Raw genomic sequence first — 12,897 nt, 5'->3', positions numbered from 1 at the left:
TTCACTGAATGGAGGAACCGACACCAGCACTAAAAAGGCGACGCCCCTTCGGGGGTGTCCGTGGGCCCCGCCTGTGGAGGACGGGGTGGGGGCGCGCGGGTCGCCAGGGCGGGAGGCCGTGGCTCCGAGGCCGCGGGTCGGGGCGGAGGGCGGCGCGCAGCCCGGGGCCGTCCCGCCTCCCGCCTCCCGCCGGCGCTCCCGGCCTTTCCCATCCAGCCCGCGACGCTCCGCCCGCCCCGTCCCACATGACACAGCCTCCGCCACAAACTTTTTCCTCCCCATCCTGCCGCCCGACAGGAATGGAAAATGGCCGCCTAGGCGCCGAGTTTTCTGCCCGAGCAGCGGCGGCGGCGGGGGCGCCATGACGCGCTGGGTGCCCACCAAGCGCGAGGAGAAGTACGGCGTCGGTGAGCAGCGCGCGGGGCCGGGGCGCGGGGCGGGTGGGGGGTGGGGGGGCCCGGGCCGCGGCCGGAAAGGGCGCCGGGAGGGAGCGTGTGCGCCCCCTGCCCTGGCCCGCGCGCGCCCGGTCGCCGGGCTCTACCCACTCGGACCCGGGGCGGCGCTGCCCCCGCGAGAGCCTGGGCGGCCGGGCTGCGGGCACGCGGGGCGGGGGATGTTGTGTCACTTCCCGGGGGTCCCCTCCGACCGCCGGTGCTCGGGCCGGCGCCCCCGTGACCGAGCCTTCCAGCCCCGGGCCGCCCCCAACTCGGGGTCCTGCTGGGCGCTGGGCCGTCCGGAGCCCGCGTCCTTGCTCGCCGCGCCTGCCCGCGTTGGGGTGAAGTTTTGCGCGGGGTCGGGGCGCCGGGGAACACGCACAAGTGGCTGTGGCCCGAGCGGAGCCCGCGCTCTCCCCCCGCGGGAAGTGGCGCGCGCCCCCGGGCGGCCCCTCGCGCGGCTGCCCAGCCCCGACCGCGCGGGACCCTGCGGGACCGACCCCGGCCGAGCGCGCCCGTGTCCGAGGGGCCGGGCTGGGGGGCGGCGCCACTGCTCTCGGTCACTTCCTGGGGGGCAGGGGGAGCTGGCTGCAAGTTTAGGTCCCGGACCCCCGCGCGCCCCCAGGGAGCCTGGCTTTCCTGGGTGGCCAGCCAACTCGCGCCCCTGTGCGCCCCGCTGCCCTCCCAGGGGAGGGGGAGGCGGGCGGGAGGGGAACGGGGTTTGGGGGTGCGAGGGGGCTGGGCTCCTGCCATCTCTGACTTGCCCTCTGCCCCAGGGCCTCCAGTCTGGGGCGGCTGCTCCCTGGTCTCCGTATCTTTCCTGCGGGCTTGGGTCTCACTGTTCTCCTTCCTGTTAGGAGCCCCAAGAGCTCTGACCTATGGCCTCTGCCCTTGGCCTGGCCTCCCCTCCAGCGAGGTGGTGTCCTCCTCAGGTTCCCTGTCCTCCATCTTGGAGCCTTGACAGCCCAGCCCAGACCCCAGGAGTGTCTGGCCCAGGTCCACTGCCGGCCCCTTCCTCCTGACCCTCTGCCCCTCTGCCCCTCTGCCCCTCTGACCCTCTGACCGTAGGAAGCCTCAGGCCTCTCCTGTCTGTGACCCATTGCTCAGCTCTGCTCCGTGTCTGGGACTTGCAGTGGGCCCCTTGAACAGTGGCCGGCGGCGTTGGGGGTGGGCGTTGGGGGGGGGGCCTGAGGCAGCCCCGGGTCACACCGCTGTTCCAGTGGAGCTGGGCCCGCCTGCTGCAGGACGTGATGGCTGAGCCCCCTCCCGCGCCTGCTGTAGAGACGAGGAAACTGAGGCTTGGACTCCTGCAGAGCCAGCGGCAGAGTGGGCGTCCTGGCTGGGAGCTGAGCCAGTAAGCAGCACCCCGGGCCCCTCCCGGGGGTTCAGTCTGGGCACCTCCTGATAGAAACGTCCCCATGAGTCTGCTTGGGAAGAGGGAGGCTTGGGACAGAGACTGCCTGGGGCGGATGATGGCCAGGGAGTGGCCGCGGTGAGCCTGCCTGGGTGATGTGTGAGGAGAGAGCTGCCACAAACCCACTGGGAACAGAGCACCCCCAGATGGAGGAGGAGCTGGCGCCCGGGGGGTGGGGGCAGAAGGAGGCAAGCTGTGGCGCCCCTCTCCCAGGGCCAGGGAGGGCCCGGAGGGCCAGGGCGGGGGCAGGGTTGGCCCTCAGCCCTGTGCAGGGAACTGCGCCCTCCCATTGCACTGAGGCTCACCCACTCTGGCACAGGAGGAATGGCTACATTCTGGATTGGAACCTGGCCTTGACCCTGGCTAGCGCTCAGGCCTGCCCCGTGTGCTCCTCAGCCAGGAACTGGGGGACGGCTTCTCTTTGGGGCACCACATTCTCAGACCCTTCATACCCTTCGTTGGCACTCAGGTGGATGGTGCCAGGGAGGACGCTGTAGGTGTTGACACCTGTGAGTAGCTTGACTATCGTGTCCACAGACGACCAGAGGGAAGGTTTGCAGGTGGAGGGGACAGGGTCTCCGTGCTGGGGAGGCGGTTGTGGGTGAGAGCAGGGCTGTGTCCCTCTGCATCAAGTCTCACACCTTCCAGAGCAGCGGTTCTCAACCTCTGGGTCGCGACCCCTTTGGGGGTCAAACGACCCTTTCACAGGGGTAGTCTAAGACCATCGGAAAACACATGTATGATTACATACTGTTTTTGTGATGAATCACTATGCTTTAATGATGTTCAATTTATAACCATGAAATTGGGGGTCACCACCACATGAGGAACTGTATGAAAGGGTCGCGGCATTAGGAAGGTGGAGAACTACTGTTCCAGAAGCTTCCCTACCGTTTACTGTGGTGGCTTCTAACATTGCAGCTTTGGCTAATGCTTTGGTTTTAAGAAAACTCTGTGTTGGAAAGTTGCCAAAGAAAAGTATCCCGGATGGTTTTTCCGGGCGGTTCTGGTTCCAGGGAGGTTCTGGTTCCAGGGAGGGTGTGAATGGCTGTCAGGTGGAGGAGTGGGCTGCTCTGCCTGGTTGCACCAGGTGGAGATGAGGGCTCACCTGCGTGGACGCCAGCACAACTCGCGCAGTCTCTGAAGGCGACTAGAGGCCCCTGTCAGGGGGCACCGCAGGCCTGGGGCTCCGCTTCTGTGCAGAGCTCTGTGCAGAGCGCAGGGAGGGGGGCGGATGCCCACGTGTTGGGGTGGGGCTGGGGCCTCCCTCTGGTTCTCCAGGAGGCGCTGAGGGACGGACATAAGTCCCGATGGAGGATCCCGGCCCAGGAGCTCCCTGGCTGCGGCAGCCTAAGGGAAAAGTACTGGCCACCGCCCTTACCCACGGTGGCCGGGCTGCGTGGCCCGGCCCTGGTGAGCCTGAGCGTGGGCCACACTTCCACCCTGGCCACCGGCTTGGCGGATGAGTGAATCACGAGGGGAAAGAAAATGATAAAACTCCATCTCATTTGGAAACATGAATCACAGCTCATTGTTTGCAAGGGCTCGGACTCTGTTAGAGGCATTGTCTGTAGATGAGACACTTGAGTTATTTATTTGGTGAGATCGGGGAAGGAGGACGTAGCTGATCCGTTGCTTCCACAGGAAATGTTGGTCCCTCCTCCCCGCCCCGCAGTCCCCCATCATTCCAGGGGGGGATCCCCCTGAGGTTGACCAGGCTTTGAGTTTCTCGCCTTGGACTTGAGTTTGGAGGGTCAGTGTAGGGATCTGGCTCATTAGCACAGGCATGAACTTTGACCTAGGGGTGGCTGGGCTAGAGGAACTTTTCCACCCCCACCCCTTCCCTCCCCCCAGGCAGGCAGGGTCTTCTGTCCCAACACCAATATAGTGATGCTCATGTGGATCCTAAGGTTGGGTAGGAATTTGCAGCATGTCCTCCAGTCACACCTGAGGCTGGCGTGGGGGGCAGCGTCCTCCGGGTATCCGAGCCCTGATCCCCAGAACCTGGTGTGTGTGTGTGACACGGCGGGGGGACTTTGCAGATGATGGAGATTATGTACCTGAGACGTGGAGGTGATCCTGCAGGAGTCACACGGGCCCCCTAAGCCGGGGACTCCTCTCCCTGGTCACGGAAGGGGGACCCAGAAGAAAGATGCACGCGCGTCCGAGAGGTGCCGAGCCTGGCTAGGGCTCAGGGAGCAGTTGCTGGCCCTGAGAGTTAGGGGCTCCCTTGCAAGGACCAGAGAGAGGCCCCTGGGAGCTGAGGCGACCCCCAGCTGGTAGCCAGCCAGAAAGCAGGAGCTCAGTGCTCCAGTCCCGGCCGGGTTCTGCCTGGAAACATGCGCCCAGAGCCGCCCAGCCTGCGCACACCTTGACGCAGCCCCGGGCCCAGGTGTCCGGTGGAGAGCGGAGCTGGTGCGGGCGGAGTGAGGCGGCTCAGGTGTGGCCGTCTGTCACGGCGGCCATAGGAAAGGGACCGGTGTGGGGAGAGCAGCGTGGCCAGGAGTGGTCCTTCCCAGCCTTGAACTTCGTCATGAAGCAGATCGGCCGGCCACGAGCCGAGTGTGCGCGTTCCGCCCTGGCCCTTCCACGCAGAGCTGTCACCGGGCTCCCCGACTCCGTCACTCCGGCTCTTACGTGACCCTTGAGCAGGTGACTCACGCCCTCTTAGCTTCGGTTTCCTCGTCCGGAACGTGGAGCGAAACCTGTGGAAAGCAGCGAGGATTCCTGGAGATGAAGCAGGCACAGGGCGGAGCGGTTTTTGAGATAAGCGCGGAGCGTCGCGTTATTAATTTCTTACTTAATAAAGCACAGCTTAGAAATGTGGCGACAAGTGACTTCCTGTTTGGATTTCCGTCCCGGGCGCTGAGAGAGTGCCTTTGTTCAGAAGTTGACTTCTTAATGGTATGTTTTGCCCCTGTGTTTGGGGGAAGTGACATTTGCCTGGCGCTGGGGAGGATGACTTCAGCGTATTTGGATTAGCGCTGAGTGACGATAATTGCTGGGGATAGTGTGACACCCAGTACATCGGGGAGCGTGGGAGCTGCAGGGAGATCTCTTTTGTTATCCAGAGCAGCAAGCATGCTGCTACTTTGGGGAGGAAAATTTGATTGCATCGTAAGTAAATAGAAATGCAGACATTTTCGTGTACTGCAGTTGCAAGAAAAACCGAAGTAGGGCATATTATATTTCTACAAACCGGATTTTACTTTGGAGACATTATAAAAAATTTAAAATTTATTGTGCCACTGTTTGCCTAGAACAGCGGCTCTCAACCTGTGGGTCGCGACCCCTTTCGTGGTCAAACGACCCCTTCACAGGGGTCGCCTAAGACCATCCTGCATATCAGGTATTTACATTATGATTCATAACAGTAGCAACATTACAGTTATGAAGTAGCAACGAAAATAATTTTATGGTTGAGGTCACAACATGAGGAACTGTATTAAAGGGCCAGAAGCTTGAGAACCACTGGCCTAGACTGTGGTCGACAAACTCAATCAACAGAGCCAAATATCAACAGTACAACGATTGAAATTTCTTTTGCGAGCCAGATTTTTTAAACTTAAACTATATAGGTAGGTACATTGTTATTAACTTAATTAGGGTGCTCCTAAGGCTTAGGAAGAGCCACACTCAAGGGGCCAAAGAGCCGCATGTGGCTTGCGAGCCGCAGTTTGCCTACCACGGGCCTAGAACATCAGACATCTTATTGGGATTGTCTTAGTGTGGGACTAGCTCTTTCTCTTATTCTCCGGTCACCCCTGAGGATGCAGGTGTGAAAGCAAGGAGAGAGAGCAGGGCAGTTGGCGAGGCCTTTGCCGGGTACATCGGCGACTGCCAGGGTGTCAGTGCCCAAGCACGTGGTGTGCCCTTCCTTCCTTCCTTCCTTCCTTCCTTCCTTCCTCTCTCTCTCTCTCTCTCTCTCTCTCTCTCGCTCTCGCTCTCGCTCTCGCTCTCTCTCATTTAACTGTATTTTCAGGTAATTGTAGTTGTAGGAACTAATACCAAGACCCCATGTACCTGTCACCAGTGTCCCCCAAGGTTGTGTGTTGCACATCGAGTTCACTATGAGAACCAGGATGTTGACATGGATACGTGGATACAGAGCATCTCCATCCCCGGAGGACCCCTCCTGTTGCCCCTTTGGAGCCACACCCACCTGCCCCCCACATGCCCCCTGGCAAGCATTCACGGGTTCTCCATTTCTGTAATTTTGTCATTTCAACAATGTTCCATCAATAGGACCACGTGGTAGGTAACCTTTCTGGGTTGCCTTCTTTTTACCCCCAGGCAGCATTAGGCTCTGGATTCTCAACAGCCTGTTGTACGAATGGACACCATGGTCCTTCTGGTCCATGAGGGGTCTGTGGTGTGGCTGGACCACTCACCCACGGAGGACAGCGGGTTTGGCGAGCACTAATAAAGCTGCTACGAATGTTCACGTACGGGATTTCGTGTGACCGTAAGCCTTCTTCTGCTGGGCTCCATGCCCGGGAGCGCGCATGCCGTGTCCCGTGGCCGTGGCACGTTAGCTGTTTAAGAAACTGCCAGGCGTGTCCAGAGCGGCCGTCCCGTTCCGCATTGCCAGCAGCTAGTACCCGCCGCCCCAGCAGCGTTTGGTGTGTCCCGGTGGTCTGTGTCCGCTCGCCCGGGAGGCGGGCCGGGTGTCGCTGTGGCTTGGATTTGCAGCCCATCCTTGAAGGGCATCGTGGTTTAGTTTGGGAGGTGACCCCTCGGCAGGTGCCTGTGCCGTGGGGCCAGGGACGGCTGCTGGTGGAGGTGGTGCTGGCGGGAGGGGCAGCGGGACCAGGGCCGCCGAGCGGTGAAATTGTCCACTTTGTCCACGGAAGGGCCCTGAGCCCAGTGTGAAGAGCAGAGAATGGAGCGGCGGCCGGTCGGCAGGTCCAGCGGGGAGAGAAGCCTGCTTTCCAGGCCAGCGGGGGACTTCCCCCCGCACTCGGTCCTGAGAAGGTCTTCAGAGAGTCCAGCCGGGAGGCGGGGACCCGGCCAGCGGCAGGGGTTTGAGTGTCAGCCCTGACTCGGTGGTCGCTGCTCATTCCCGGGACCTGGTGCCCGGTTTTGAGCCTCTCCAGCTCTGGCTCCCACCTTTCCCGATGGGATGCTAGTGAGCCACCTGTCTCAGAGGCCAGGCTGATGGGGGGGCCCGTGTTCCTCCAGGCCGGTGGTTCTCCACCTTCCTGATGTCGCGGCCCTTGAATACAGCTCCTCATGTTGTGGTGACCCCCAATTTCATGGTTACAAATTGAACATAATTAAAGCATAGTGATTCATCACAAAACAATATGTGATTATCTATGTGTTTTCCGATGGTCTTAGGCGACCCCTGTGAAAGGGTCGTTCGACCCCCAAAGGGGTCGCGACCCACAGGTTGAGAACCGCTGCTATAGGCAGTTTGGGAAATTCCTTATGCAGAGACCAGCAGAATGTTTCCTGAGTTTGCTTTTGTTAATGTGGTGGGAAGCACTCCAGGATGGTCCTTCAAACCCAGGTGTGAAGTATGTGTGTTCTTTTGCTGCTTTAAGGACCACTGGGGGCCTGAGAGGCAGGAATTCTTTCTTCTCACAGTCGGAGGCTGGAATTCCGAGGTCCAGGTGTTGGCAGGGTGGGTTTCCCAGGAGGCCTCTCTCCTGGACTTGCAGTGGGCTGTTCTCACTGGTTGTCCCTCTGGGTGTGTCTGTCCTAATCTCTTCTTGTAAGGACCTCAGTCCTCTTGGATCAGGGCCCAGCCTGTGAATCCATTTCACTTTAACCTCTTAAAAAACAGAAGAGCAGTGTTTTAATTGGGCATTCAGTTCCAGGGGCAGAATTATGGTAAAACCGAATTGTGATGAAACGTCGAACATGATCACAGTGAAATGGGGTCATTCTCCAGACCCCCCCAAAGCTAGGTCGTTGTCAAGGAGATTCACTACTAGCCCCACGGAACAGTGAGTGACATGCGACTAAACCAACAGGTGTCTCTTGGCAACATTATCTCTGCAGTGCTCTTGCAGTTACTAGAAAAATCTGAATTTTGAGTACCTCTTATAAAGGCAACGGACACACAGTTTGATTCTAAGGTGTTTATGTTTTTGCTGTGTTTAATACAGATTCCCTCCCATGCCTGTGTTGGTGTGTGTAGTCTGAATGCTTAACTGTGCTCTGAGCCCACGAGTGGAAAATGCTTTTCATTGTACATAAGCCTCTTTACTCAGGTGGTTTCTCCTTGAGTTTTCTGGAAGTTTCTATTATTCCACTTTGACTACATGCCCATGAGCTGCGGCAGACTGAATTCAAGGGCCAGAAATGTTAACATTTGCTGTTAGGTATCTGCAAGGGTATAAAGCAGGAATTCTTGCTATTTAAGTTTTTTATTATTTTTATTTATTAAACTTTTACTTGATCACTTCTTTAAAGACTCTCTCCAGATCCTGCCCCGTTCTGAGGTGCTGGGGTTAGAACGGCAACATTTGTGTTTGGGGTGGGGGTGGGGGGCTCGACTCGGCCCATAACGTTCTGATCATCTCGATGTAAAGCTTTTCCTCCCAATTTCCTGGGCGATATTTTCTGTCAGGTGGCAGGCTCCCAGTGCGTTGGGGACACCTGGGAGGTCAGAGGTGAGAGGTCAGAGGTGGGAGCTGGCAGCGTAGAACCCACTTCCGTCCCCAGGCTGATGGACTCTAACCTAAGGACTCGCGTTGGTTTCTGTGTTGAAACCTGGACATTCCTTGTGATCGGATGGTGAGGGACTGGACGGCCAGGGGTTGGCTGGAGGCCCGGGCAGGAAGCTGCAGCGATTCCTAGGAGAAGGCTCAACCGTGACCTGTGTGCCGGTGGGCGCTGCATGTGTGTACACACAGCCACCCCCTGCCCTCTAAAGGCATCGGCTTCGTCCTCGAGAGATGGCTGTCGGCTTGTTAAGTTCTCATCTGGGAGCCTTGGAGAGGGACTATGTGGAAGATGCCAGAAGGCCACAGGTCGGAGGCGGACAGGTGGCTCCTGGGATCTCGGCGCCATCCCCTTGCTGCCAAGTGGCTGGGGCGAGTGGTTTCCCTGAAGCCTTCTCCTTGGGAAGATCGGTGACAACACCCGCCTTGTTGGGCAGGTCTGGGGACAAAGAGATCGCGGAGCCCTCGCCGGGCCCTGCTCTGCGCTTGGAAATGTCAGCTTCCTTCCTTCTGTACTGATTGCAGGAGGAGACTTGTGCTGCCTGAGGAGCCTGAAGCTGTAGCTGCATCCGCCTCTCCCCGGCCCCCCAGGCTCCCTTTGGGACTAAGTCACTGGGGCCTTGTTGCTGGGGCAGCCCTGCTGTGGAACTGGGAGGGTCATCGCTTTCCTAGAATTTTAACGTTCCATCGGAGGCCAGGGTCCCGAAGGGGGCAGGTCCCTGAAGCTCCCCTGGGTAAATCTCTCATCAGAAACGTCACCCCGAGTCTCCGGGGGGTGCAGTGCCATTGCTCTGCCTCAGGAGTGCGATAGAAGATGTCTGCCGTCTGGAGCGATGTTGTTTAACTTCCTTGGATACGTTAGGTCTGCTTTCATGTGTGAGCGTGACGGTCGCGATTTCCTTTCTGAGCTAGGGCTGGCTGCTGGGGGTGCGCCCATCCTCCTGCTCACATTTCTGTGCCCAGAGCGCCGTGCCCGGCACACCTGGGGCTCCGCACGGAGAGGAGGGTGGGCATCAGCTCCCCGTGCCCCCGTCTCGCTCACTTCCCCTGGTCGGGCCGAGTCCCGAGGGACCCTTAGCCCTGGAGGCCGTGAGCACAGGGATGCAGGTTCCCGCACCTGCTAGTCCTGGGAGTCACCTGGCAGCACAGGTGTCCAGACGCTGCGACCAGGTGGCGAGATGTGAGTGAGGACAGACGGTGCGTAGGTGTCCTGTGAGGTCAGAGGTTCTTCACTGTGTCCTTAGCCCAGAGGGGCGCCTGGGGGTGGGCTGTGGAGCTGGGAGCATTGGGAGGGCCGCTCTCCGACGCCCCCCCCCCCCCCCTGTGGCTGCCAGTGGGATCCTGTTGTCCTAAATGGTCACAGCCCCCAGACCTCACTCCTGTTCTGTTGGAGTCTCCGGGGCTTGGAAGGTGGTGCGCTTGGGAAGGCCTGGCTTGGGAGCCAGAATGCCTGGAATCACCTGGAATCCGGCCTGGGGGGCACTTACCTACCTTCCCGGCCAGGACCCTTCCCTGGAGGCAGGAGCCAGGTCCTGTCTGCTGATGGATGCGGAAGCGCCCTCAGGACAGGGCTGCCCACCCCCAGTTTCCAGCATCGGCTCTCCCTGTTGCTGCTCCCTTGCCAGGGAGAAAGTTTGCAGCTTCCGGTGACGGTGTGAACGGCTTTTTAATGGAAAGGGCAGTGGGCGTAGTGTGCTCTGCTCCTCCTCCAGTTCTCTGGTGTTTATTGTGTTTGTTATACACAAGTTGTCTCGTAATTGATTAATGCTGAGCAGACGAGCCTCCCGCATGAGCAGCGAACCTGGGCAGTTACCCTACGAGCAGGTGAATGGTGATGAAGGTTGTAAGGGTGACTCAGCTTCCCAGACACCTGAGATTGTCCTGGGCCGCAGAGAAATGAGAGATAAAGGGAAACTGAGCCTTTAGATCACGCCTTCCCTCCCTCCCTTCCTCCCTCCCCTCCTCCCCTCCTCCCCTCCTCCCCTCCTCCCCTCCCTTCCTTCCTCCCTCTTCCTTCCTTCTGATTTGCTCCCAGCTTCCTTCTTAGACACTGGGGATCCCAAACCATGGAGCTTATATTCTGGTAGAAGGTCAGCAGTCCTTCAGAATTCAGGTTTGTCTCAAATTGGAGAGAAAGTGGGGGCCCTCACAGGGGCTCACGTGTGGAACACCCCCACCCCCTGCAACACCCCATCTTCCTTGTAGCTGTGGTGAGCGCATGGGGCCCTGGGCCTGAGGACAGTGGCCTGGAATCAGCCTCATCTTCACTCAGGCTCCTTTCCAGCCGGAAATGCTAAGGTTTGGGAGCGTCGGGGTTTGCAGGTTTGGGAGCATCGGGGTTTGCAGGGATGTGAATCTGGTTGAGTTTTTCACGCTCATCCGACAGGTCCAGTGTGTTTCTGAGCAGCTCAGCCATCCCCGGCCCTGCTTTCTGATCAGATTCTTCAGACTGTGGTGACCACCGGGGTCTGGGGAACCCTCTAAAGGGTCCTCCTGATCTTCTGGCCCCATTTCTGGCCGCGCTCCTGTCCACTGGGCACCTGGCGGGCCCCAGGTCACCATCTCTGATTCCCCTCTCTGCCTGGGCTTCTAGGGCTCGTGCCTCGCCTGCCCCCACCATCGCTGGCCTCATCCCCTGGCCCTCCTGGCCCTTCCTTCCCGAAGAGACCGCCCCTTTGTTCCCAGCCCGGGCTATGGGGACAGGTGTGTGTGCGCGTGCGTGTGTGTGTGTGTGTGTGTGTGTGAGAGAGAGAGAGAGAGAGAGAGAGAGAGAGAGAGAACACACAAGCGTGTTAAGGGCCCAGCAGCAATGGCCCTGCGTGCCTGGGAGTGTTGAGGCAAGAGGGTGGATGGGGGAGGGGAGGGAGTAGAGACAGCACAGGAGGGGGTCAGGATTGAGGAGACCAGGGGCCTCCCCCCCGACCCCCCTTAACCCCCAGGAGCTCACAGCACTGTGGGTTCCCTTCTTAATTTCTTACCTGGAGTCCCTGAAGCAGACCCTGGGCTGATGGAGCTGTGCGTGGCCAGGCGGGTGTGTGGTCAGTGGTCGGTGGCTCCTAGTAAGGGGCCAGCTCTGCCTGGTAGCCTGCTGCCCCGGAGGTGCCTTGTCTGAGGCTCAGTGCCTTGTCCTCCGAATGGTCAGGATCACTGCCAGGAAGGAACTTGCCCTGGAGGCTGCCTGGGAGCAGCCAGGACCATGTGCCCAGGCTGGGATGCACGGGGTGAGGGTGGGGTGTCTGACCTGCATACGAATGACATTCTGCATGGGATCATTTGGGGTCCTGAGGGGCTCTCGGTGCATTGTGGGTGCTTAGCAGCATCCCTGGCATCCACACCCTAGATCCCAGGCCCGGGTCAGGGAGCAGAGCACGGAGCACGCCCAGCCCTGACCCCCAGTGGGACGACCCCAGGGAGCTCTGACTTTGCTGCGTCCCTGGCGGCAGGAGGGCCCCCGAGAACCACCTCTGCAGAGTGCGGGGCGCAGCCTCGCTGGACATGGGGCCAGAAGGTTGGCAGGCCACTTCAAAGGGTCCCCAAGCCACTGGCGGCTGCCACACTCTTGGCTGCTCACTCTTCCTGCTCTGGCCACGTTAGAGAAGCGGAAGAAGCCTGCAGGGCTTGATTCCTGAAGGCGGTGGTGGATGAGAGAGTTGGGAGGAGGTGGCCAGGAAGCCCGATGGGTGGCGCGAGCGCCTTGGCTTTGGTGTCTGGGCGGCTGTGGGTCAGCCGGTTCGGAGAGGTCCGGTCCTAGGAAGGATGCACAGGGGACCGGGAAACCGTGGACCGTCCGCAGGATGCGGTCTGAGAAGCCACGTTCCGGCTGCCGCGACACGTGAGGAACACAGGGACTCACGCTTTTGCTCTTGAGTTTTATTTGCTGCCATAAAGGCAGTGATCAAGCCTCCGTCCCCCCTTTCTAGAATAATCCTTTATTTTCCTCGGTGTAATTGACTTTTCTGGGGCCAACCATGATTTAGCCGGAGGGGAATGTGGTTATTTTCCTTTCAAGTTGCTCTGCTTCTATTCGCTTCCCAAGATTTACTTTCAAGTCCTTCATTTTCCAAAGGCGGGAGGGATGCGTCTCGGTCCTTCGGGCGCCGTGGCCAGGCTGCCCGGCTTCCTCAGATGGCTTTTCGGGGCTGTTGCTTGGGGAAGCCAAGGGGAGGATGAAGGGGGACGGAAACCCACACCGGGGACGCCGGCCTGCAGGAGGGGTGGGACTCCGTCCAGCTGACCTGCCTCGGTGACAGCGGATGGCATGTTCATACGCAGACGCTGAGGCACTCCGCCTGCGTGTCCTGGCAGGCCCCAGGGCCCTTGCATATGCTCTCTGCCTGCCTGGAAACACCCTTCACTCACCTCCCGCCTTCTTCCAAGC

General features: G+C 59.6%; 1 protein-coding gene across 2 annotated transcripts in view; it reads left to right on the top strand.

The window, feature by feature from the left end:
- Positions 1–297: 297 nt before the first annotated feature.
- DOCK1 (dedicator of cytokinesis 1) overlaps positions 298–12,897 on the top strand; it is a 290,957-nt gene continuing 278,357 nt past the window's right edge. For both annotated transcript variants that reach the window (XM_081104750.1, XM_081104749.1), the window contains exon 1: positions 298–407. In XM_081104750.1, coding sequence (XP_080960876.1) covers positions 362–407 — 46 coding nt within the window. In that variant the 5' untranslated portion in view covers positions 298–361. The remainder of the gene's footprint in view (positions 408–12,897) is intronic.

This window comes from Myotis nattereri (assembly GCF_964212035.1).
Source record: "Myotis nattereri genome assembly, chromosome: 13".
Taxonomy (NCBI): Eukaryota; Metazoa; Chordata; class Mammalia; order Chiroptera; family Vespertilionidae; genus Myotis; species Myotis nattereri.
This window is presented reverse-complemented; position numbering and strand designations above follow the sequence as displayed.